The 23,880-nt window shown below is 37.3% G+C and overlaps 1 protein-coding gene and 1 long non-coding RNA gene across 2 annotated transcripts; one reads left to right on the plus strand and one right to left on the minus strand.

Annotated features, from left to right (window-relative positions):
- The first annotated feature begins 7,321 nt into the window (after positions 1–7,321).
- LOC145991711 (cuticle protein 19-like) lies at positions 7,322–8,716 on the plus strand. Its single transcript, XM_083127770.1, has 3 exons — positions 7,322–7,368; positions 8,000–8,062; positions 8,380–8,716. Exons 1-3 carry the CDS (start codon positions 7,354–7,356, stop codon positions 8,617–8,619), a joined length of 318 nt encoding a protein of 105 aa, XP_082983896.1. The 5' UTR covers positions 7,322–7,353; the 3' UTR covers positions 8,620–8,716.
- Positions 8,717–20,024: 11,308 nt separating this feature from the next.
- LOC145991728 (uncharacterized) lies at positions 20,025–22,363 on the minus strand. The gene is made up of 3 exons (XR_014442095.1): positions 22,299–22,363; positions 21,445–21,493; positions 20,025–20,241 (listed from the first exon to the last, which is right to left on the minus strand). It is a non-coding gene; the product is annotated as an uncharacterized LOC145991728 (long non-coding RNA).
- Positions 22,364–23,880: the final 1,517 nt, after the last annotated feature.

Raw genomic sequence — 23,880 nt, forward strand, 5'->3', positions numbered from 1 at the left:
CAAAACGATTTGAATGATCTTGTTAGGGACCTGAATCTTTCTAAGGCACAAGCTGAACTTCTGGGTTCGCGTCTGAAACAGTGGAATTTACTACAGAAAGATGCTAGGGTTTGTTTCTTTCGAAATCGTCAGGCTGCCTTCACACCATTCTTTGTCATGGAAGACTCACTCTGTTACTGCAATGGTGTGAATGGTCTATTTAATGCTATGGGACTGAAACATATACCAGTGGAATGGCGACTATTCGTTGATGCCTCCAAAACTAGCCTCAAAGCGGTACTCCTGCACAATAGCAATGTTTATCCTCCTATTCCCGTAGCTTATGCCACTAAAATGAAGGAAACATACAGCAGTATGGAACTTTTGTTGAATAAAGTTCAATGTAACATCCACAAGTGGCAAATCTGTGCTGACTTTAAAGTAATTGGGATACTTACAGGATTACAATCTGGGTATACAAAGCATTGCTGTTTCCTTTGTGAGTGGGATAGCCGTGATCGAAAAAGTCACTACGACACAAGGATTTGGCCTGCCCGTACACAAATGGAACCTGGTTGAAAGAACGTAGCAAACGTTCCATTGGTGAACTTGAAAGACATTTTGTTACCACCACTTCGCATAAAACTTGGACTTATGAAGTCATTCGTTGTTGCAATGGACAAAGATGGACCTGGTTTTATGTACTTACGTCAGAAATTCCCTGCGTTGAGTGAAGCCAAAGTGAAAGCTGGTGTGTTCGTTGGCCCTCAAATTAGACGGCTTCTTCACGATCCTGATTTTGTCACAGCTTTGAGCCCTCTTGAACTGGACTGCTGGAATTCTTTCAAAAAACTGTGTTCTGATTTTTTTGGAAACAAGAGAGCAGACAATAGTGATGTGTTTGTCAACGAACTACTACAGTCTTACCTTAATCTCGGTTGTAACATGTCTTTAAAAATGCACTTGAATTCTTTTCCTGCTGGTGCTCTTGGACAAGTCTCCGATGAACATGGGGAACGATTTCATCAGACCATATCTACATTGGAGCAACGCTATCAGGGGCAATGTGCAACAAGTATGATGGCTGACTACTGTTGGACACTACTGCAGGATAGTAGTGGCACCCATAAGAGGCACAGAAAACGTCCAAAAGTAATCTAGGTATGTATGAAAAATATTTCACTAGCATTTTATGGACTTTTGTGTTGATATATTAGTATTTAGAGACAAAACCATATTGTTTGAGCATCATAGAAACCTAAGAGCATTACATAGCGAATAGTACACTTTACACAAAAACTGAGGGTGCTGTGGAAAAACCAATGCCAGATTCGTGTTCAGCAGGTCGAAATACATGGGGATAACCCATTTTGGTGCTCGAAAATTTTACAAAGTTGAATTTTGTAGACCAGTGTTATCTATGTAACTTTAAATTGTAAAGAATATTTATTGTGAAAATGTTATTAAATCTTATTTATCTTACTATTTGTAATATATGTTCCAATAACCAGGTACTTATTTACTCCTTCTATTTATGAACTGATGATTAACATGTCATTTTATAATACTACCTAAACCCTACGTTGTTTTATATTTAAATTTTCGAACATTTACTGAATTTGACTCACTTCTTTTCCGGACGTATTATTAATAATAATAATTTTGGAACAAAATTGGTTCATCTTTTTATTGAAGTTTCATCAATGGGCTAATCTTTCCCCGCCCTTGTTTACAGAAAATCCTATGACGTCCATGATCTAAAGTACACAGCGTTCAGGTGTAGTGATGTTGTTGAATAAGAATATTGTTTTTCACAAGAATGTACAACTGGTATAAATTGGGTATTACATCTGGAAAATATATTAATGAACTTTATGCTTTCGAGATTACATAAACTGAAAATTTATTCTCAAAATTTAAATTGTTTCAACTCAATCAACCCAAACCTTCGGTATGTCCTTGTGCACTGTATGTAGCAAGTAGGCTGAATGTGTACAATCAAAGCAAATGAAAATACTCGTAGATATAAAAACTTTTCCTACTACCATCTTTGCACACAACCGTACAGCACCTAAAAAGAAAATGTTTGTTAAGTGTAGCTGAGAAGAAATATTTTTACTACTTGCATTATTATTGTTGCTACAGTTTCTACTAAAGCGTTGCAGAAAATCTACAAGAAGGCTAGTTTGATAAAAGAGAGACAGAGAGAAAGAGAGAGAGAGAGAGAGAGAGAGAGAGAGAGAGAGGAAGGGAGGGAGGGAATAAAATGGAGAAAAATGGAAAAAGATTCTCGATATAAAATCCGATGTAATTTACTGATAGATTTTCTTTATTTCATGTCACGTTTCTTCTACTTTTGGATAATCTTGACGAAAGGGATGAATGATGATGTGAATAAAGAGACAATCGCAAACACATATGTTCGACCCAACACGAAACCCACAGAGGATTATACTGGCTGTTGGTAGACACGCTGGATCCTCGCTAGTCTGCAAAATTCAGTTCAAGGTGTACTACGCAGAAGGGAGATTGACATTTTGGATTCTTCGCATGAAGTCAAGCCAAAAAACACTCCAGAAATACAAGTCCTTTTCTGGTTCAGAGAGTCTTTACATCTTAACATGGTTTTGTACATCAGATTCAAAACAATTACACATAATTTATTCATTTGCAACAGTGACGGCAATTATGTGGGCGTGGGGGACAGTTGTCCCCCCCTCACAATTTTTACGGTCTGTAATGCTAAGCCTTGTCTTCCGAAAAACGAAAACTGTCCTTGCTTCCTCTCCCCGTTTTTTACACCCAATCGCCGCTTTTTATTTCGAATGCATAGGCAACTTATTCTGCAAACACATAGAGGTAACACAACCAACGAATAAAGTATGTGGAAGTGTTCATAACAAGATTTTTTTGTTAGAGAATGAATTTGGATAGTTCAATTTCATGGGAAATAATTCAACTTCTCCCCCTTCAGTAGTTGCTTTGAACTCTCGTCGGCTGGAAAATACTTAATTTGCTTAAGAACATAATATTTTTTATTAATGGTGATAAGATTCCTCTACACTAAATTTCTAAGGGAGAGTATTAGGGCGATACCCCCCCCCCCCAGTGCACACGCCTAAGGTCATAAGCTGCAAGTAGGAAACGATAAGACTAGAACTAGAATTACTTTGTAAACAAGTTGTATCTACGTTTCTAGTTTGCAATACGCTCTCTGTTTAATTACTTCTTCACCAATAATGATGTGGTAATATATTGTAATCACAGCTTGTACGTATGTCAAATTATTTGCGAGAAAATTGGTCTTTATTGTCTCCATTGAAATGCTATGATATAGACAAAAATGATTATACAGTGGTTTTTAAAGTCCTGCAGGATTCTAAAAAGCTATAATTATTAAAGTAATAGGTTTAATACAACGAAATATTGTTTTTTACACAGAGGAAACTTTAAAATTAATGTTTGACATGGTTTTGTTCATCGCCAGATCTCCAGCATGGCACCATTCACGTCCAAACACTCTTGCAATTTTCGTTTGAATCCGAGAATTGCGTTCTGAATGCGGAATGTGTGAATCATATCACGTATCTTGATCGAAGCTCTAAAAACCTCTGCTGCTATTCTAAAATTGGTGTTTTTGCCTTTGGGAGGGCATTTAGAGACAAGTCATCCAAGGACGCAGGAAACTTTCAAGTAAGGAGAAGCGAAATGAGTGGTGTAACGCCAGGCAGATCACTATCAACACATAGTGCTGACGGGGTTTCGTCTGCGCGAACACCAAATGGTTTAGTGTTACGATGGTGTTGCTGGTACAGAGAGCCAGCCTTCTTTCGCCTGAGACGGTGTCATATGACGGATGGGAGTGCATCTAGCGAACATGGAGGAAATAATTCAGGATAAGCAACTGTCTTCGCGCAGAGACGTATATTATAGTTTGATTCTATTCTTTCACTGCATATTGAAAATGGTAAGATTTTTAAACCATTATTATGCTTTTTGTGTTTGAAATCACAGAAAACTATGGTAGATACTGGTAAATATGACACGCCAAGAGTTCCCGATTTTTTAACGTCACTCTTAACAAATGAAAAAAAATGACAATAACAAAGATAATCATTGCAGTGTTTAAGAATCCTATTGCATTCACCTACAAAAAAATACACCAGGTTTTAAAGAGTACTGAAAACTGGTTACAAATTCTTAAAATATAATAAGAAAATCTTCATTCAATTGCGTGCGTAAGATAAGAAACGAGAGCTTTCCCGATGGCGCAGTGGTATCGTCGTTGTCTTGTAATCAAGGCGTCCAGGGTTCAACTCCCGGTGGAGGCACATAATGGTTCCGATCCCAATTTAAACTGTAGGCCAGTCTCGATTAGCCGTACTGTGGATAAATTGGACTTAAAACATCAACTCAACCAAAAGATAAGAAACGAAATCGAAATGTGGAAACTATATAATAAAAGTTGCTATAAAACAAAATTTAGAAATTTTAACCCCAGAAGAGGAGAATTACAAAACTTTGAAGACAGCAATAATCCATTTCATTAATTGAAAAAATGAGGTGAAAGAAAGATTAATTTCTTACCTTTTAATGCTCTTAAAATATCAGATTGTAGTTATAAACATATTCTTAATTTTTTTCAATCAGTATAAATGAATACAGGAAATTACACCACAGTTGACTTATTTACCTGCTCTGCATTCATATTTCCTTCAAGATTCATTATTGACTTAGCTTAAGTTAAACATAATGTCCAGTATACATTACAGTGACGTCGATTTCAGATCCTGGGAGAAGGACATCCAGTTTAGTCTATGACGTCGTTTTGAGATCCTTGGAGAAGGGCTTCCAGTTTAATCTATGACGTCGCTTTCAGATATTTTGAGAATGACTACCATATTAGTCTATGACGTCGTTTTCAGATCCTTGGAGAATGACTCCCATTTTAGTCTATGACATCGCTTTGAGATCCTTCGAGAAGGACTTCCAGTTCAGTCTATGTCGTCACTTTGAAATTCTTCGAGAAGGATTTCAGATTAGTTTATGACGTCGCTTTGAGATTTTTTGGAGAAGAACATCCAGTTTAGTCTATGACGTTGCTTCGAGATGCTTTGAGAAGAACTTCCAGTTTAGTCTATGACGTCGTTTTGAATCCTTGGAGAAGGACTTCCAGTTTAGTCTATGATGTCGCTTTGAGATCCTTGTAGAAGGATTTCCAGTTCAGTCTATGACGTCGCTTTGAGATATTTTGGAGAAGGACATCCAATTTAGTCTATGACGTCGCGTTGAGATTTTTGAAGAAGGACATCCAGTTAACCTATGTCGTCGCTTTGATGTTCTTTGAGAATTACTTCCAGTTTAGTATATGACGTTGCTTTGAAATCCTTGGAGACTGACTCCCAGTTTTTTCTACGACGTCACTTTGAGATCCTTCGTGAAGAACTTCCAGTTTAGTCAATGTCGTCGCTTTGAGATCCTTCGTGAAGAACTTCCAGTTTAGTCAATGTCGTCGCTTTGAGATCCTTCGAGAAGGACTTCCAGTTTAGTCTATGACGTCGCTTTGAGATCTTTTGGAGAAGGACACCCAGTTTTGCTATGACGTCTCTTTGAGATGCTTTGAGAAGAACTTCCAGTTTAATCTGTAACGTCGCTTTGAGAACCTTGGAGAATGACATCCAGTTTAGTCTATGACGTCGCTTTTAGATCCTTCGAGAAGGACATCCAGTTTAGTCTATGACGTCGCTTTGAGATTTTTGAAGAAAGATATACAGATAAAATATGACGTCGCTTTGAGATTCTTCGAGAAGGACTTCCAATTTAGTCTATGATGTTGCTTTGAGATCTTTGTACAATGACTTCGAGTTTAGTCTATGACGTCGCTTTGAGATACTTTGAGAAGAACTTCCACTTTAGTCCGTGACGTAGCTTTGAGATCTTTGAAGAAGGATGCATCATCAGAACCCTGAAAGTACTTCGCTGCTACCGAAAACCAAGATGACTTAAAAATGTTTTCGATATAGAAGTTTATTGAAATACAAACTGAAAGGACATAAAACATAAGAGCAGAGCTACTGAGGCAAATAAAAAAACAAACAAAAAAAAAAACAGGAGAGTACGAATGAAAATTTGACAATTAGAGGTCAGGTACAAAATATTAGAGAAAAATGTAGGCACCGTGAAGTTCTTTCTACCGCATTAAAGATCCATGAAAAATATGCTTCAAACGTTAAAGCCTCCATATTGTTTAATTTGGTAGGAAATTTTCATAAGAAATATCACAACACTGAATAACTGAAATTCCCTTCACAAGCAAATAGCTTAGCATAGACGTGCAAACTGGGGGTGCCTGCGTGTTTATTGTGATCTTTTCACTATTGTTATTAAATGAAAATTGTTGATTAAAATTCCATACTCAAAGTTTATTTTACAAAACTCGTATTTCTTATTAATCATCTTAAATACTATGTTTGCTTATTTTTATAAAATTGTGTAATTCAAGATTAAACACAATAATGCGTATGTGCGTGCGAGTTATCAACGTAGCCAATGCACAGATTTAATCAATATTATCTCCGCGGAACTGAAAATTAATAACTAGAGCACCAAATTTTATTCTGTGAAAATAGTCTGTAAATAAATTGTGTTCAAAGGATTGCATGATATTATTCACATAACCTTTTATGTTTTGTGCTCATTGAAGTTATTTTTATTAGATTTTATGTTCAGTTCCTTCCAGGATAAGGCAAAAATTATTTTGTTATAAAATTCTGTTCTGTATAAACTTTATAACAATTTATTCATTAAATTTTAAATTGGCAGAGAAAAATTAAAATATCACTGTCTGCAATATTGCAGTACAAATAGATATTGAGAGAAAAATGAAACTAAGAGTTTACGTCTGTATCTACAAGACCTGACAACTTGAACAGCACTTTGCAGACTAATTAGTCTCTAGCGTCTGGACAAATGGCCATTATAATCTATGGGATTTGTGTGCTGTCGATATGTGTTTGTGGTTGTTCCTTGATAGACTTCATCTTATCACCATTTATCCTCACCTTCATAATTAAGCAAAAGTGGCAGAAACACGAAGAAAAACCATACAATCTATGAGTCGTGAACAATTGAAAAACCGGGAAAATATTTCTTGAGACAATATAATTTTTTTATCAGTGGTGCTCGATGATTACTAAAATCGAAAGCCGAGATTTAACCTAATAATCAGATATGCAAGGAATTTCGTTGCGTTCCTATCAGCTTTCATAAAGAGTTTGAATTTTCTCTTCCGTTCTGTTCAGTATATAACTTGCAGGCTCAACGTATTTCCATCGCACTCTGACGGTAGCTTTCTCAGAGCATAAAGAACCAACAATGAATACCTTTGCTGTAAGTACCATTGAAACTAACTCTTTACACGTACATATAATACTTTGTGTATTGTTTTAAAAATTCTGCTGTAATTTGAAATGAAGAAGCTCAAAAGTACAAAATCAATTTTCATGCATTTTTAAGCAGACCACATTAATAAGGATACTTTTTGTTCTTTGCATAACATTCTCACAGACCGTAAGAGGAACGAAGAATTACAGCTGCTTTTGCTATAAAGTTTCCCGAGTAATTTAAGAAAATATAATATGCTATGTGCTAATAGCTTTAGCGCGTTAAAATAACGATGATGTTTACAAATATCAAATCATATTTATTCAGAGGTATGAGAAATCAACTAACTCTAGATATAACTCTGTCTGGTGCATTCTATTTTCTGACATCTGTAGTTAATAATTGTAAACGATATTAAATGCAACAAGTTAGGAAGAATCAGATAAATGTACTAATATAATTTCTTGTCATTACGTTGTTACAATTACTAATAAAATGAAGCTTCATGCTGTAGATTATTTTAGAAAATAAACTTAAGCAAATTATGACAATAGCAGAGTCACTGAGATTCTCGTTTAGTTCCTATTCAACGATCATAGTATTGAAAAGTATATAAAAAATTTAATTTAATTTCTAGATATTGTTCCTGTTGAGCGCCGTTGTTGCCTCATCTTTAGCTATTGGTGCCATTGACTATTACGTAAGTATATTTTATTCCATCAATAAAATTCACTTTATGATATTTTTCAATATCTGTAGATAATAAAATTGAGAACATTTTCTAATGCTACCTGCATTTAACTTTTCAATATGTAAGATTTTCTTCATATTTTAGTGGTCTAATTTACAGTATATTTTACAAATCTTACTTTTCAACAGAAATAACGAAAGATTAACCACATAATCGTTTTATGAAAATATTCTAAAAATCCTTCTCTGTAGTGCTTACGTATAATACTTGTGGTTTCTATTGCTATTAATTATGTTGATATTAGAGTATGTTTCCTTAATTGTCAGGCCTATCCTAAGTACCAGTTCGGGTACGCAGTGAGCGATCACCTCACAGGAGACAACAAACAACAGACTGAAGTCCGTGATGGTCACGTTGTGAAGGGTCAGTATAGCCTTGTGGAGCCAGACGGCAGTGTCAGAGTAGTTACTTACGGAGCTGATGATGTCAATGGGTTTAACGCTGTGGTGAAGAGGTTGGGTCCAAACCTTCATGCTGGATATGGAGGCTATGGCCTGCTTGGTTAAATTATCTATGTAACTTTAAACACTTAAATTGTAAAGAAGATTTATTGTGAAAATGTTATTAAATATTTATGAGTTTAAATCTTAGTATTTGTAATTATGTTCCAATAACCAGGTACTTATTTACTCCTTCTATTTATGAACTGATGATTAACATGTCATTTTATAATACTACGTACGCCTTACTTTGTTTTAAATTTAATTTTTCGAACATTTACTGAATACACACTTCTTTTCCGGACGTATTAACCATGTAAGCAATGGACGCGTAACTTTGCTACAGCTATTGGAAGCAAGATGTTTTTCTATGGAACTAAAATTAATTTAGTTTTGTGGATTTTCACTTTATTGTTTCGAAAAACATGCTGCTCATCACACAACTGTGCATTTTTATTTCTCTGCTTAGTTAATTAACAGTTTCAAATTACAAGAGAGTTATGTAGTTGATTTAATCATTTTTAGCAGCAAACAAAAATATTTAACTTTCTTTTTATTTAGCGTGACTAGTACTGCACAATACTTGTTACATATCTTTATATTCCGTTCTATCAACTCGTAGCACATAAGCCAAATTACATGTCACCAATTACTTATTTTCCGAACAGGTGTTCTCGGGTTACCAACCAGGTTAGATTGGAGTTAGCTTAGGAAGTTTCGAGCGTATATATTGCTCTCATCATCAGGGAATATAGAAATGGAGACCAATGTGGGGTTAAATATGTGACAGTTATGGTGCGGAATTTGGGTTCTGTCTTCTTATTGGCTCGCTCTGGATCCTGTTGTTCTTATTGGCTGCAGCATTGTTTTTACGGAGGAGCGAATTCCATGCGTGACTGAGCTGGAGTCCCACGTCTCTGTTGAGATTGGTGCTTTCCCGTGATATGGCTATGGCTTCTTTTACTCGTCGGTCCCAGTACCCGGCACATTTGGCTATTATTGTTATGTCAGAAAATAAAACCCTGTATCCCTCTGTGATGCTCTGTTCTGCAAGTCCTGAATTTTCAGGTTGGAATAATCAGATGTTGTTCTAATTTTCATTGCTTCGTACACTCGCAAGGAATACTGTATACTCCTGGAATTCGTAGCTCCAGATTATCCTTGACTGAGCGGAGAAGAGCCTTAGTCTTGAGTGGTGGTCTATGGATGGTCTTCACTCCTTATCTTGCGAGAATTCTACTTAATTTCCCAGATGTGTGCCCAATAAAAGGTAAAACTGTTGTAGTGGGACGTTCTCCTGTGTTGCTGCTAGCAGGGGGGCTATGTGGTGAGGCGACCACATCCCCATGTTCGGCTGGTCCGGGAGGTGAAGTATCGGCCTTCTTTTAGGACCACACTGTTGTCCAGGGTTGGTTCCGCTAAGATGTCACTGCCTTGTTGATTGCCCTGTTGATGTCCCTGATGTTGTATGCATTCTGTTGTAGCGTGGTTCTAGGATGATTGAGTTCTGATTGTAGGTTATCTTCGTCCGAAACGGTTACTGCTCTGTGGGCTAGTGTGTTGAGAACCGCAAGACATTGAGCCTTGTGGTGAAAACTATGGGATTTCTGTATACACCTTGCCCGAGTGTCCCATCTGGTTTGCGGCGGATTAGGATGTCCAGGAACGGGAGGCAGCCATTTTCTTCTGTCTCCATAGTAACTTGATGTATGAATGGCGGGTGTTCAGGAATTCAAGGAAACTATGTAATGCCGGTCGTCCATGTGGCCAAACGACGAATGTGTCATCCACATATCTGTAGAAGCAGGATGGCGGATGCAGTGCGTCCTTCAGGGTTTCGTGTTCAAAATGCTGCATGTAGAAATTCGCTATGGCCGGTGAAAGTGGTAAACCCATGGCCACTCCGTCGGTTTGTTCATAATATTTACCGTTGTAAAGGAAATATGTTGAAGTGAGTGTGTGGCGAAAGAGGTCTACTATGGCCGGTGGAAAGTGGCTCCCCAGAAGTTCAATGTGTCTTTCACCGGAACTCTTGTGAACAAGGACACAACGTCGAAGCTGACGAGGATGTCGTTTTCGGAAACCTTGAGTTTCTTCAGTTCCTGGATGAATTCAGTTGAGTTCTTTACATGATGTCCACATTGTCCGACTAGAGGTTGAAGCAGGGATGTGAGGTATTTAGCAAGGCTGTAGGTAGGACTGGCTGTAGCACTTACAATGGGCCTCAAGGGGACCCCTGCTTTGTGTATTTTTGATAGGCCATATAATCTGGGAGGCTGGCTGCCATGGGCTTTCAGGTGTATGCTGATGTCTTCAGTTAAGCCGGATTTCTTGAGAAGGCGGCTTGTTTTCAGCTCCACCTATGCGGTGGAGTCCCTGGTTAGTTTTCTGTAAGCGTGGTCACTTAGAAGTTCAGTGATCTTCTCCTGGTAGGCTGCCGTAGGTAGTAGCACTGTCGCGTTCCCTTTGTCCGCCGGTAGAATCGTGATGTCAGGGTCTGAACGGAGTGATTTCAGGGCTGTTCTTTCAGTTCTGGTAATGTTGGATTTGGTAGTACCGCTCTCCTGAGGGTCCGGCTGACTTCATGGCGGACTTCTTCTTTGGTATCTAAAGGCAGGCCAATAACAGCTAGCTCTATACCGGAAATTATATCCTCGGTGGGTAAGGCTTTTGGTGTCGGAGCAAAATTCAGTCCCTTGTTCAATATTTATTTATTTTCTTCCTCAAGCAAGAATTAATATTAAAATCATGCTACACAATACTTGCACAAAATGTTAAAAATCTGTTACAATACCGATAAATATGTTTCTATTCGATTTGCAAACATACTTACCATTTCTGTCCATGCATTATATTATTTAACATTCAGTCTTCTGTCATAATTTTTAGTTATGGTAATTCAGTTTTACTCCGTATCTAATTTGAGAAAAAATTATGTGATAAATTTGAACGACTCCACTTTTTAAAATTTTGAATTCCAGTTTTGAACTTTGTTCACTAAGAGCTTTAGAACAAGGATGAGAAACTTATCAACGCTCTAATGTTGACTTGAATGACCTCAAACAATCAAATGTGAAACATGTGCCACATGTGAATATAATGTGTAAATATAAATGAAACAATTCTGTAACTATGTATGAGTGACTGTAGATGAACTTCAGAGGTATCACTTACAAGATGAATGTGTAGCATACTCGGATAATAGATATTATTTATATTATTTGTTGCATAAAATACGTAAATAATAATATTGAATAAAATGACTCCTTGTATGAAGACTAGGGTTTATGTGTACGTTAGGTATCCTGAACCGGTCGTCGAGATTATTTAGTCGGGAACTACCAGTAGCGTCTGTGCCGGGGTAAATGAAAATAAAGTTCATCGTTGCGCTTCTAGGTGTAAGTTTCCTTGGAACTTGGTTCCTTCCACTTGACAGTATTACTTATCAACAATTGCCTATAAACTATTCCACTGTTCATAGTGTATTATGAAGGCTCGGAGAAAGTCAATTAATGAATGAGTAAATTATTTTAAACTCTATTGACGCCTAAATGAAGCGATCAGCCTCCAGATGTCTTATACTAATAATACATCTTCACGTAATGTACCAGATAAGTATGGTAACCCTCCCTCCTACACTCTTTGCCCCAATTATGTATAGACATATGATAGCCGGTAAGTCTCAAACTGTCCTGAAACTTTCAAACTCAACGAAAGTGTGCGTTTCAACAATTCTCCTATGTAAACTTAATGTCTAGTCTTGTAACAAGGGAAACTGAAGCCAAGAAAATCCTTACAGTAAAATATTCTTAATATTTTTAGACTATACGTATATATTTGTAACGACAGATTCTCTTTTTTCGTCACTTGAGGCCCTGCTAATGGTACTACAGTTGAGGATGGGATGGACAGCTGGTTTGAGGTAAGTATTGTCTTCTTTCTTCATTAACTTTTCTGGAGCACTGTTTAATGAATGTAAGACGTTTTACCTTGTTTTCTTCATTACAGGTTAGGGTGTATCGAAAAAAACTTTTTTTCGAAATGTTAAGGTGGCTAGTGCGGAAAAGTGGCCATTTGTGACCAAAAACACGTCTGATTTTTTAAAAGATTTTTTGGAGGTCGTTTAGGTGGCGCGCATCGACCTTGAAGTTTTGATAGTGATTTGGTTATGCAACACGCACAACAATTTCACAAAAATGTTATTATTTGGCTAATTCATGTCTTTTTTTCTGCATTATGGTCGTTTATTGTTTTGTTTATGGCAAATATGTTACATTCGTGCCTTAGGGGTGGTTTCCTATGCTGTTTACGTATGCTTTTGGTCAAAAATTGTCAATTTGAGGCTAAAAATTCCATTTTTTCTATTGATGGTTTCCAATTGGTTTCGACTTTGTGTTTTATTCGAAAGTTTTCCGATATAAAAGACTAAATAAAATATTTTGGCTTTTTAATTGCTAACAGTTCCTCAATTACTGTCCAGCGCTTCGCTTATTTTCATAGCTTATTATGCTTTGAAAATAACCCAGAGCTCACCACGAGGAGGTGGCTTGACTGCGAGCTCCACCCACCCAAATTATGTTGGCAAACATAATGTTACTGAGGGGCAGGCCAAGATTTTCTTCTAGTTTTCTTCTTGAACTTTATAGTCACTTTTTGTTCGAAATGCCGGCATATGTTCTCTAGATTCCAATTTCGCTTTGATGTGGCCACCGAAAACGGAAGAAGCAGCCTCTGTGATAATTTTCACAAGTCGCTCCACTCCTAGCGTGTGGCAGGGGAAGTCTTGAATTTCCGCTATTATTTTGTTTTTAATGTAGTCATCTACTTCTTCATTTGTAATATTATTGGTCAACGGAGGCTCGTGGAGGGAGCATGAAGCCCAATCAACCATGTCATAGTATTGGTCTGCATTAAAATTGATGGTTGGGAAAACAAAAGTGCGAATTCTTTTGCCTTTTTTCAATCCTCTTGCTTTCTTAATTCTTTGCCAACCAAGACTTCTTATTTCTGGGTTTTGGTCGGTTATTAAAGCCAGCAGGAGATTTTCAGGATGGGCGAAGAATGCGTTTCGTTGAATGACCCTATTAATCAGATCTCTCAAGTGGTGTGGGAGAACTCGGGACAACTGGATCAAATTCCAGAGGTGTCGGGCTCCGTCAGTTATCGATGGTTCCTTCTTGATCCTAAACCACACCGGTTCGTACACCTTCATTATGTAGTATGTGTGGTTTGGGATCAAGAAGGAACCATCAAGTCAGGATTCCAGGCAGTTTGAGGCGAGTGCTGTTCTTCCTTTATTCTAATTTTGAATATGGAGGCTTCAGAAGGCTTAATTCGGGTTCTGCATGTGTTCGATGGGACAGCGTTGTTTTGGCCTAGAGGACAAATTCCCTATCACATGCCAGCCACTCTTTTCCCGTTCCTGTAATAGTAGTTTCGTTTCAAAATATCCCTTACCTGAAAAAAATCCGATGCTGGTTAGCGAATTGGCATCGCTGTAAGGTTTTACCTCAGTTATAAAACGAAGACTTCCCTGTCCACGCTTGGGTTTGGAAGCTACTCTAAATACGTCACCGATTTCCTTCAGGCCCTGGTCAGGGAAGATTTTAACCGATGAAGCCTGGTGGTAGCTTTAAAGGAAAGGAGCCCATTCCCATGTACTATCGTTTTCTCCCGCGGTCGTTATTTGAGAGTGAAGCATCAGTCACATTTGCTAGTCGATAATTTCCTGTATTTAATCTGGGCTTCGGAGATAGACTAGCTAGCCTAGAATATACGCGCCTGGTTCCATGTTTACAGATATTCGTCGAAAACGTATATACTTGCACAAAATATTCAGTCATCAACCTATTGCAATGAGTAACTGTGAATTGAACTCCATCTAGTAATCAAGTTTTATATTTTCCTTGATCCATACGTTCGTTGACATATTTTACAATAACCCGAAACGATCACACCGACATTCTTCAGGCTTTCTCTCTTTAGTATATCATGTATCAGGAAGTTTGATTCGTGTTTCCAGTGGCCCAACCACAAGGGGGGGTGATTGCCCCCCAACCTTGGACTGAAATGAATTCTAGGGGGGGCAAGGGGGGGAAACATTTTCGGCCAAGTGTACATGCAGGGGGCAATTACCTCCCAACAACTTCAAATTTTATGCAAATAAAAATACTTTCCGTAAATTTTTCTTCCTCTCTTCGCTGGCAATCCCTGCTTTTCTTAGTCTTATCAAGTTCAGGGCCGTAGCTAGGGTGTGGCAGGAGTCGGCCCTGGGCACCGAACGATCTAAATGAAAATAAGTTGTAAGATTGATTGATTGATTTTTGGTTTAAAGTCCACTTTACGCACATAGAGTCTACCTACAGTTTAAAGTGGGATCCGAACCACTGTGCCATGTGCCTACACCTGGTATCGAACCTGGGACCCCTTGATCACAAGGCGACAATGTTACCACTACACAATCTGGGAGGCACAAAAGATGTAAAAGAGAGAATGCATTGCCGTCCTGTGAAATTATTTGCACCCTATTAAATCAATGTTGATTACAGCCTGCAAAAAAAAAAAAAAAGAAAATTGGATCCAAAAATAATTCATATCTTTTGTTAGAAAACAAATGCTTTAGCACAAACTTCTACCCCCTCTTTGCATAATGTATTTATAAGGGTAATAACAACTTTGATACTATCACTACCACCACCACCACCACCACCACCACCACTACTACTACTACTACTACTACTACTACTACTAATAATAATAATAATAATAATAATAATAATAATGTTGGTCCCGGGTTTGAATCCCGGCTTGGGCATGGATGTTTGTGAGTGTCCATTCATGAATGTCATCCCCATTTTCGCAAATTAGCCAAAAGTGGCACAAGAAGCGAAGTATAATAAACATTATTATTATTATTGGAATTATTATTAATAAAATTATTATTATTGCTATTATTATTATTGTTGGTACGTTTATCTTGGTACTTGCCTCCCCAGACAAAAAATCGTGGTTGCGCCTCTGCGTGTTTCCACTTGCGTATTTGATTTAAACGATGTTTACACACATATTGACTACTCTACATATATATTCTATTGTGTTAGAAATGTATAAATTTCGGCTTGCTTTCCTCTCAGTATTTGCCATGATTTTTCGTCTAATCAATGTATTGAAAGATATGCATCATCTTCGGTTAGTGGTTCTTGTCTACCATGTGACTGAACTAGTATCTAGTCACATGTTCACCGTTGATGGCATAGATCTCAGTTCGATTTTATCGAATACGAGAAATAGACATTTTGTTTCACCAGCAAGGTGAAAGTATTCCAAAGTATTTTTGCTTTGAAATGAAACGGAATCATATGTGAAACAAATTATGTGAATACTCATTAAGTTTATTAAGTAGTCGATTGTGGAAATGAACCACATTAAGGTAAGATGGGATTCTAGTTTACCTTGATGTACAGATGCATGAAAATTCAATATCCTGCTTAATTCTGTTCGAAATGTTGCGATTTTCCCTTTCTCTCCAATAAATATTTAACCCCGATTTTCTCTTCCAATAAACGTGTAACTGTCGCAACATATAAAAGTTTGTTGTTCTATACTACTAAACCACTAGATCAGTAACAAGTCAAATGTTCGTCATCGAACCTTACCACTACTCCAGAGAAATATTTCACAGAAGACAAAGGTAGAAGTGAACTCAGGAAATTTCGTATTTCAGAAAGGAGATAAAAAGGATAACGTATAGATAAAATGCTTGATTGGAACACGAAAACTTAGTTACCATCAAAAGTGTTTAATGTGACAGTTACGGGCCATTTCATGATTTTGTGACACTTGCACTGATTTCTCATATCTATTACATGTTTTACATATCGCTGTAAAGCTTTAATTCTGCAGTGTTTGAATATGGAAACAGTTTTTCATTCAAGATTTCGACTTTGATGTACAATGTCGTTGAAATAAGCTCATCTCAATATCAAGGATGTTTCTGACTTTAGATTTAAAAAATGATAAGGAAAAAGAAAAATAATAATTGCAATGTATTACTGGTCAAATAATATGACATGTATGAACTCTGTAAATGCCCTAATGGAAGAAATCTTGCGCTGCTAGCTGTTAGTTTGAGGGTCTTGAATGTGCATCTTATCGATGTTACGTTAATCACGAAAAAATCATATCTTAAAGCTTGTTAGAAAAAATAAACAAGGAATCAGCAAAACTCTTATACCAAAGTTCCAAAGTTAGAGCCTAAATATAACCAACAAATGACCTCATAAACTATATTTGGAAATATTGATCCAAAGCACCAATTAAAGCTGTGACTAACGTAACCAGATCAAAGTAACTAACACGACCTAAGTAGACAGCCTTTACAACATTGTTATGTTAGTCACATTTGCTGGCACTATGCGTAAAAGAATGGGCTAACTGTTGCCATAAGTATTGAATTATATGAATTGATGTTTTAAGTCCACTTTATGCACAGGACTGGACCTACAGTTTTTAAAGTAGGATTCGATCCACCGTGCAATGTGCCTCCAACAGGCAGCGAACCCGGGTCCCCGTTGATTAATAGGCGACGACATTACCACTACAGCATTAACTAATAGGGAAGCCTTAGTGTCATAGGTACATAGTAAACACAATGCTAAAGTGTAGCTCACAGTTGCTACCAAAGCTGGGACATTAGAAGATTTTTTATTAAAATATTCCACATGTTAGTGCCATTCAATAAGTCTGCTAAGTAAGGGCAGTGGGGCGTGTGAGGGTATTCTTGTATCGGAAAACAAGGGACCAAATACCAATCACTGGAACCATATGAGGCGTGGCGATACGAAGGGCGAACTCAACAAACGTGCATTGTGAGGGAAATGCATTTCAAGTTGTCAGGCACAGTGTGAACTCCACAAAGAAATTTGGAAATCACGCATGAAACATTCCGATCTACTGTTACCGAATTTTTGTGAAGTTCACACTGTGCCTGACAACTTGAAACGCATTTCCCTCACAATGCACGTTTTTTGAGTTCGCCCTTCGTATCCGCAATACCTGATATCACTTGCCACAGAACAGTTAGAAGTGGACAATGCAAGTAAGCCAAGCGTCAGGTTAACCTTGCAGCAGGTTTTATGTATCAATCCGCGCGGGAACTGAGCACAGAATCTTCCGTGCCAGTCTTGCCTCAACCGCCGAGCTGCTTACATCGCAGACACTGAGAAAATCTACAGTATTGCCAACCGCACAACACATCAAAACCCGCATGCATGTCAAGCGGAATATATTTGTGTTTCTTTTTGTCTCCTGAAACATAACATTTTAGAAGTACTTTCGGCGCATAAATTATTTTAAAAAATGTGTCATTACTTAATATAAATGCGAAATATCTTCGAAACATGAGAGTATTTTTCCCAGGGGGGCAAACAAGTCACATTTCCCCCTAAAGAGTGTAGTTCCCTAATAACATTGCTTAAATTTGAATTTATTGTGTTAATGCAATATAATTAACATATTATTGTGGCTAAAATGAAATTATATGTGTGAAATACATAATTTTTGGTTGACTTTCATTTTCCAGGGAGGGAACGGCCCCCTTGCCCCTCCTTCCGGACGCCCATGAGCATGTGTGTATATTTAGAGCACGCAAAAATAAAAAATAAACAAAAATATAAGTAAACAACGACAGGCCCTCTTGAATTTAATGACAAATTATTGTTTTTGGTTTATAAAAAAATACGTTTATGAAAACCTTTGTTACTGTAAAACACACCCACTTCAAGTTATACCAGCCAAAAAAAAGTATGATTTGTTATTGTGGATATATACAATCAGGTGCATTGTCTGCTGCTATTATTCTGGTTACAATTTATGAATCACTTCACTAAACCAGGATTCAAATCTTGGTCTGTCCATTTCTTGCTAATCATCCATCCCTTTCCTTGCACGGAACAGTAAATATATGCGCCTTCAACAAAGACGTCATTGCCGTCAGTAGGTGAAACAATAAGCCTCCCCCTTCCCCTCTCCCTTTCTCGTCGGTTTCTTCAGCCCTGGCGGTGGTTTTGCATGGTGATATATATATAATAAAAAAAATCAATATAACGCCCACGCCCCTCCCAGAGTTAAAGCACGTCTGGTCCAAATAATAAACATGTTTCTTCTCACGGTGATATCTTTTAATACCGGGGACATTCTTTTGTAGTCAAACAACAAACAATCGTTTCCTCTTCCTAAACTCAAACCGCAAATCATTCAACACCCGGGATACAGTTCGTGCGCCCATTGACGGCAAATCACCTCACGGCCTGTTTTACTTTGATCTTGTTTCCGTAAGGAGGATTATGCATTTTAAACAACTTGCTTGATTTGAAGAGCTTTTCCCTTTGGATGAAGCCCACAATAACACTCGCTGAACAGGAAACCTTGCTTGATTCAGCTATTCTCGCCGCTGTATAGCACGATTATTAATCACAATAAACATAGGGTTAAAATAGTGGGATGTGCAACACTGGTTTCACGGATTCGACGCGCTCTGCAACGTATTCAGTCTTGCTCGACTCGCACTTGGGCTTCAGGGATTCCTGAGCTCAATACAAACTCCAGTTGGCGAATCTGCGGATCCAAGTTCGTCTGCACAGTGATTGCAACCGATCAAGTCCACACCTGCTAATGGATGTATTATTTTGTCTGTATTTTACAAATCAAATAACTGTGTTCTTGCAAGTATGCAGTTGTGTCGGAATAGAACCCGTCTCAGTGGAACTATATTCTTGCGCGCACGTTTGGATCTACATATGCGAAAACCTGCTGCAAGGTTAACCTGACGCTTGGCTTAGTAAGGGTTCTATTGCCAGAAAACTGATGCATACTTTAAGTCCCGGTGACTGATGTGTTGTGTCATGTGATGATTACCAAGGTAGGTGGTTATCCCTGATATAGTCAGTCCAGAATAAAATACGAGCGTAAATACGTTATGAGCAGAGCTGGCTGATACTTAAAGTGGGCATAAATTTGTTACAGTGATTTGCTGAATTTCTAGAATCTGATATTTTGTGATTTCAGTCTTCATTTGTTCAGTACACTGCAGAAAAATATTCATTAGATTTGGAGAATAGTCACATTTGTTTCTCTTGCAATGCCGTTTTTGTTTCACTATGTGTGACAAGATATGTTACGTTAGTCACAATGAATAAACAAAGGAATTACAAAGTGAGTAAGCGTTATATTTTACTGTACTTACGATACACCTCACACCAAGCACTATATCCAATACTTTCCATGAGCTATCTAGGTGTCTGTACTTATAATATACTGTGCATATGCCCTAACATGCTGATAGTTACGTTAGTCACAATGGAATGACCCTTACTTGTTTCGAAGTTCACTTCATATTAGGATATGGTTTTGATGACGTAATTCACCTATATATATATATAATTGCTAGGATTATCGGAATAACAGGTAAGATATGTATATTAATATATTTATTGAAAGACTCGGTACATTAGAACTTATCTTTTAAACTTCAACCGAGGTAGCCCAAGCCAGCGCCGTAGCCCAGACCGAGACCATAGCCTCCGATCCCAGCGCCGATGCCGTAGCCTCCGTGGGCAATCACAGGGTGGCTCAGGAGAGACAGCTGGTTGTGGTTCTGGTGGCTGACGCCGGTAATGCCAATGGGAACAGCTAGAAGAAAGATATAGAGATTAAAATATTATTTGTTATATGTATGAAACTTGATAATATTGATACGATAATTGTAATAAATTAATTTTACTTCAATTACTTTGATTTTTGTAGGTTGTGACTATAATAAGTATGTGTGTGAGTGGTGTCGCACTAGTTCCTCATTCTTGCTTAATTGGATAGAGAAAATTAGAGTTAAGGGGAGGGGTGCAAAATACAATGCAACACAGCATGATCAATCATGCCACAATTGCGATTAAATTATTTAAATCATTCATGTAGTGAGAGAATAATCACATCGTCTCATAGATTCACCTAGAAATATATTTTTGGTCATGCTGCGTTGTAAAGTTGTTGCTTCTATTAAATTTACATCTGTGCATGTATGTGCAGAAGACATATCCCGAGGAAGAGGAGGTGCAATTTATTTTTGTGACGATTTGTAGTTGTATTGAAATAAAGAGGGATATCTTTTTATTATAGAGGGAAGCTTTAGTATAAAGAGTTGGTGGGTATAATATGATTTGTTTATTGAAAATAGCATGATAGCGGAGGAGGTTATAAGGATGTACAGGAGTAAGTATGTTAATCAGGTGTTAACTTGATTTAAATTCTCTCCATGTTAATGTGGTAGTAAGTAAAAGCATAATATTTGGCATACATATTCATAACAGCTATATAATTAGTATTGACTTTGCCAAGAATATTATGCAAAGAAAACAGAAGTTGTCCTCGCTATTTTCAGTTTAAAAAATATAGCAAAGTTATTTAAGGACCACTTGCTGTAAATCCTTCAGATTGAGGGCAACCAGAGTGTGTTAGTAGCCACATCACTTCCAGTATGAATGATATCGACACCCCTTAAGTGCCTTCACGGAATGGTGCAACGCTCAAGGGATAACTTTACTTTGAGCTTTACCGTCGCCTTGTAATTTCGGGGTTCGATATCCGATGGAAGCACATAGCGGTTCGGATCTCACTTTAAACTGTAGGTCCCGTCCCGGTTAGCTTGTCCGTGCATAAAGTAGACTTAAAGAAACAAACAAAATTTTGAGCTTCGTTATACTTATGTAAAGGCTTTTCGTAGTGGCGTGTCGGATGTCATATAAAAGTGAATCTTCATGTTCATGTTAAAACATGCGAGGTAACTTATAAGTTGTGTCATGTTGAAAATACAGTAAACAATGTAGGTAATGGACTCACCGTAACTGCCGTGGACTGCAAGGATCACTGCTAAAGCGATGATGGCGATCTGATGAACAAAAGCAATTTTGTTTTTTAAAAAAGGGTATTTAATTTTTATTATTTTTTTATATATACAAAACATAAGAAAATGACATTACTATCGATCTTAAGACAGATTCTAATATAAACCTCGTTTGATTCTTATCTATTTAGTCAGTTTTAATGTGTTGACCACATTTAATAAAAAAATTATTACAGGTAGGTGTTACATTTTGAACGCATATATACACATATTCCTTGTTAACTCGCACACTTATTTGCACTTTTTTTTAGTGAATTTGTTTTCGTAAGTGAATGTTGAATATAGTAGTCCGGGACAGCGTTGATATTTGGCCAAAGTTCAAACCAAAGTACATATCTTACTCACGTTAGTTGTAGCAATATTATTAACCTGCCAATATCCCACATTATTCAAAATTTGAAAACTTTTATAGTCTTTTGCAAATACGTTGTAATTTATCCAGTGCTATTAGTTCTATTAAAATAATTCTCCGGCATTCCTAAACTCGGAGGTTTATTATCGCAGCGACTTGTGCTCTCAGATTACCACTATATGTCGAATTATATTTTTCAATATTTAAAAGAGTATGCAAACATTTAACAGTCACCTATAATTTTCATATATTTGATAATCTCATTATCAATCGACCAACCTTAAGTTAAAGTCAATTGCAATTTAAAAAGGAAATGCTTCATACGAGGTCGTAAGATAATACTATCCTAGATTCTTACAGCGAAATTTTATGATTCATGCTCAAGTTGACATGTAAATAATTACATTTTATGAAGAGATTTTTCAGTATAATTCTTACCATGTTGATTCAAGGCAGGATTTGTGAAGTGAACAAATGATTCCTCAAAACAAGAATATACAGAGAATGTGCTTGTCAAATGTTTTATACCAATTCTACAGGATACAAAATTTACGCAAGTAAAGGACACGGGTGTATGCATCATTTACTAGAAGAGTTTCTCTCCGGATATATTTCCATACAAGCAACCAGTAATTTGCAGAGGCTGTGAAGAAATACGTCTGGCTTTCACTTCTCAATAATATGAATAATTGATGATCATGTAATGAGGAGATGGGCTTCAGATTAACATAGCATCAGAAAAAACAAAATTAGTAACGATACGAGCAAAATACAGTAATAAACAAACGTGTTCTTGTCTTCAAATTGGAGATGTAAATGAATATTAGTCGTTTGCAGTAAATTAACATTGGGGCTCCACACCCTTATGTGAACCCCCGAAACACCTAAAACAATTTTTAATTTAATGAAACGTTGATTGATTGATTGAGTTTGTATTTTAAGTCCACTTTATGCACAGTAAGGCTAATCGGGACTGGACCTCCAGTTTAAAGTGGGGTCCGAACCACTATGGGCCTCCACCGGGTATCGAACCCGGGACCCTTTGATTATAGGCGACGGCGCTACCACTGCGCCATCGATTTAATGAAAGAAATGGAGGAGTTGCGTTCAGATAAGAAGTTAATTAACTAACTCCAGAGAGATCCTAAATTTACTACTGAAGCAGGCGTGTTGAGCGACTTTCATAAAGCTTGCACCTTAACTTACAAAAATAGAACGAAAATAACACAACGGAAATAATTGAACTCATTGTCAAGTTTGAATATTTGTTTTAAGTTTACTTTATGTATAACTAGGCTAATCAGGAATGAACCCACAGTTTAAAGTGGGCTCCGAACTACTATGTGGTTGTGTGATAATGTGCCACCGCCGGATATCATACCTAAAACCCATTGATTACAAGGCGACTACGATTCTACTACATCATCGGGGAGATCCTCACATCTCAATTAGTGAATGTAATTGATAATATTATTTCTTTTATGTATTGATTGATAGATTGAATTGGTGTTTAAGTCCACTTTATGGACAGAAAGCCTAATTGGGACTGGACCTACAGTTTAAAGTGGAGTGCCTTAACCGGGTACCGAACCCGGGACCCCTTGATTTTTTTATGTATGTAGTATTTACGTACGTTGATAGACACATGACAGGAAGAAGAATAATAATTTGTATTTATGGCATGATATTTATTAGTTGTCATGGTAACCGTGTGGAAGATGTTTGTGAATGGCTTCCAGCATTAAAGTTATGTTCTTATAATTGGAACCTACGTGTTTTGTATGTCTTGTGCAAGTATAGAAATAAATCACACACACAACAAGGTGATAATTTGTGAGAAGAAGTATGGATGAAGACGTCACGCAGAGTACGCGATGGTCATCATTCCAGCATAGGTTTATTCAAAGATAAATTGTGTCGGCTTGATCAAGTTCTACGGTAAGAGACCAAGATTGAACGGGTTGTGTATTGTTTACAATAATTGTACAAGGTCAAGGTTCAAATCAGTGTGATACAAATT

Source organism: Lepisma saccharinum, chromosome 1, assembly GCF_977018435.1.
Source record: "Lepisma saccharinum chromosome 1, izLepSacc3.1, whole genome shotgun sequence".
NCBI classification, from domain to species: Eukaryota; Metazoa; Arthropoda; class Insecta; order Zygentoma; family Lepismatidae; genus Lepisma; species Lepisma saccharinum.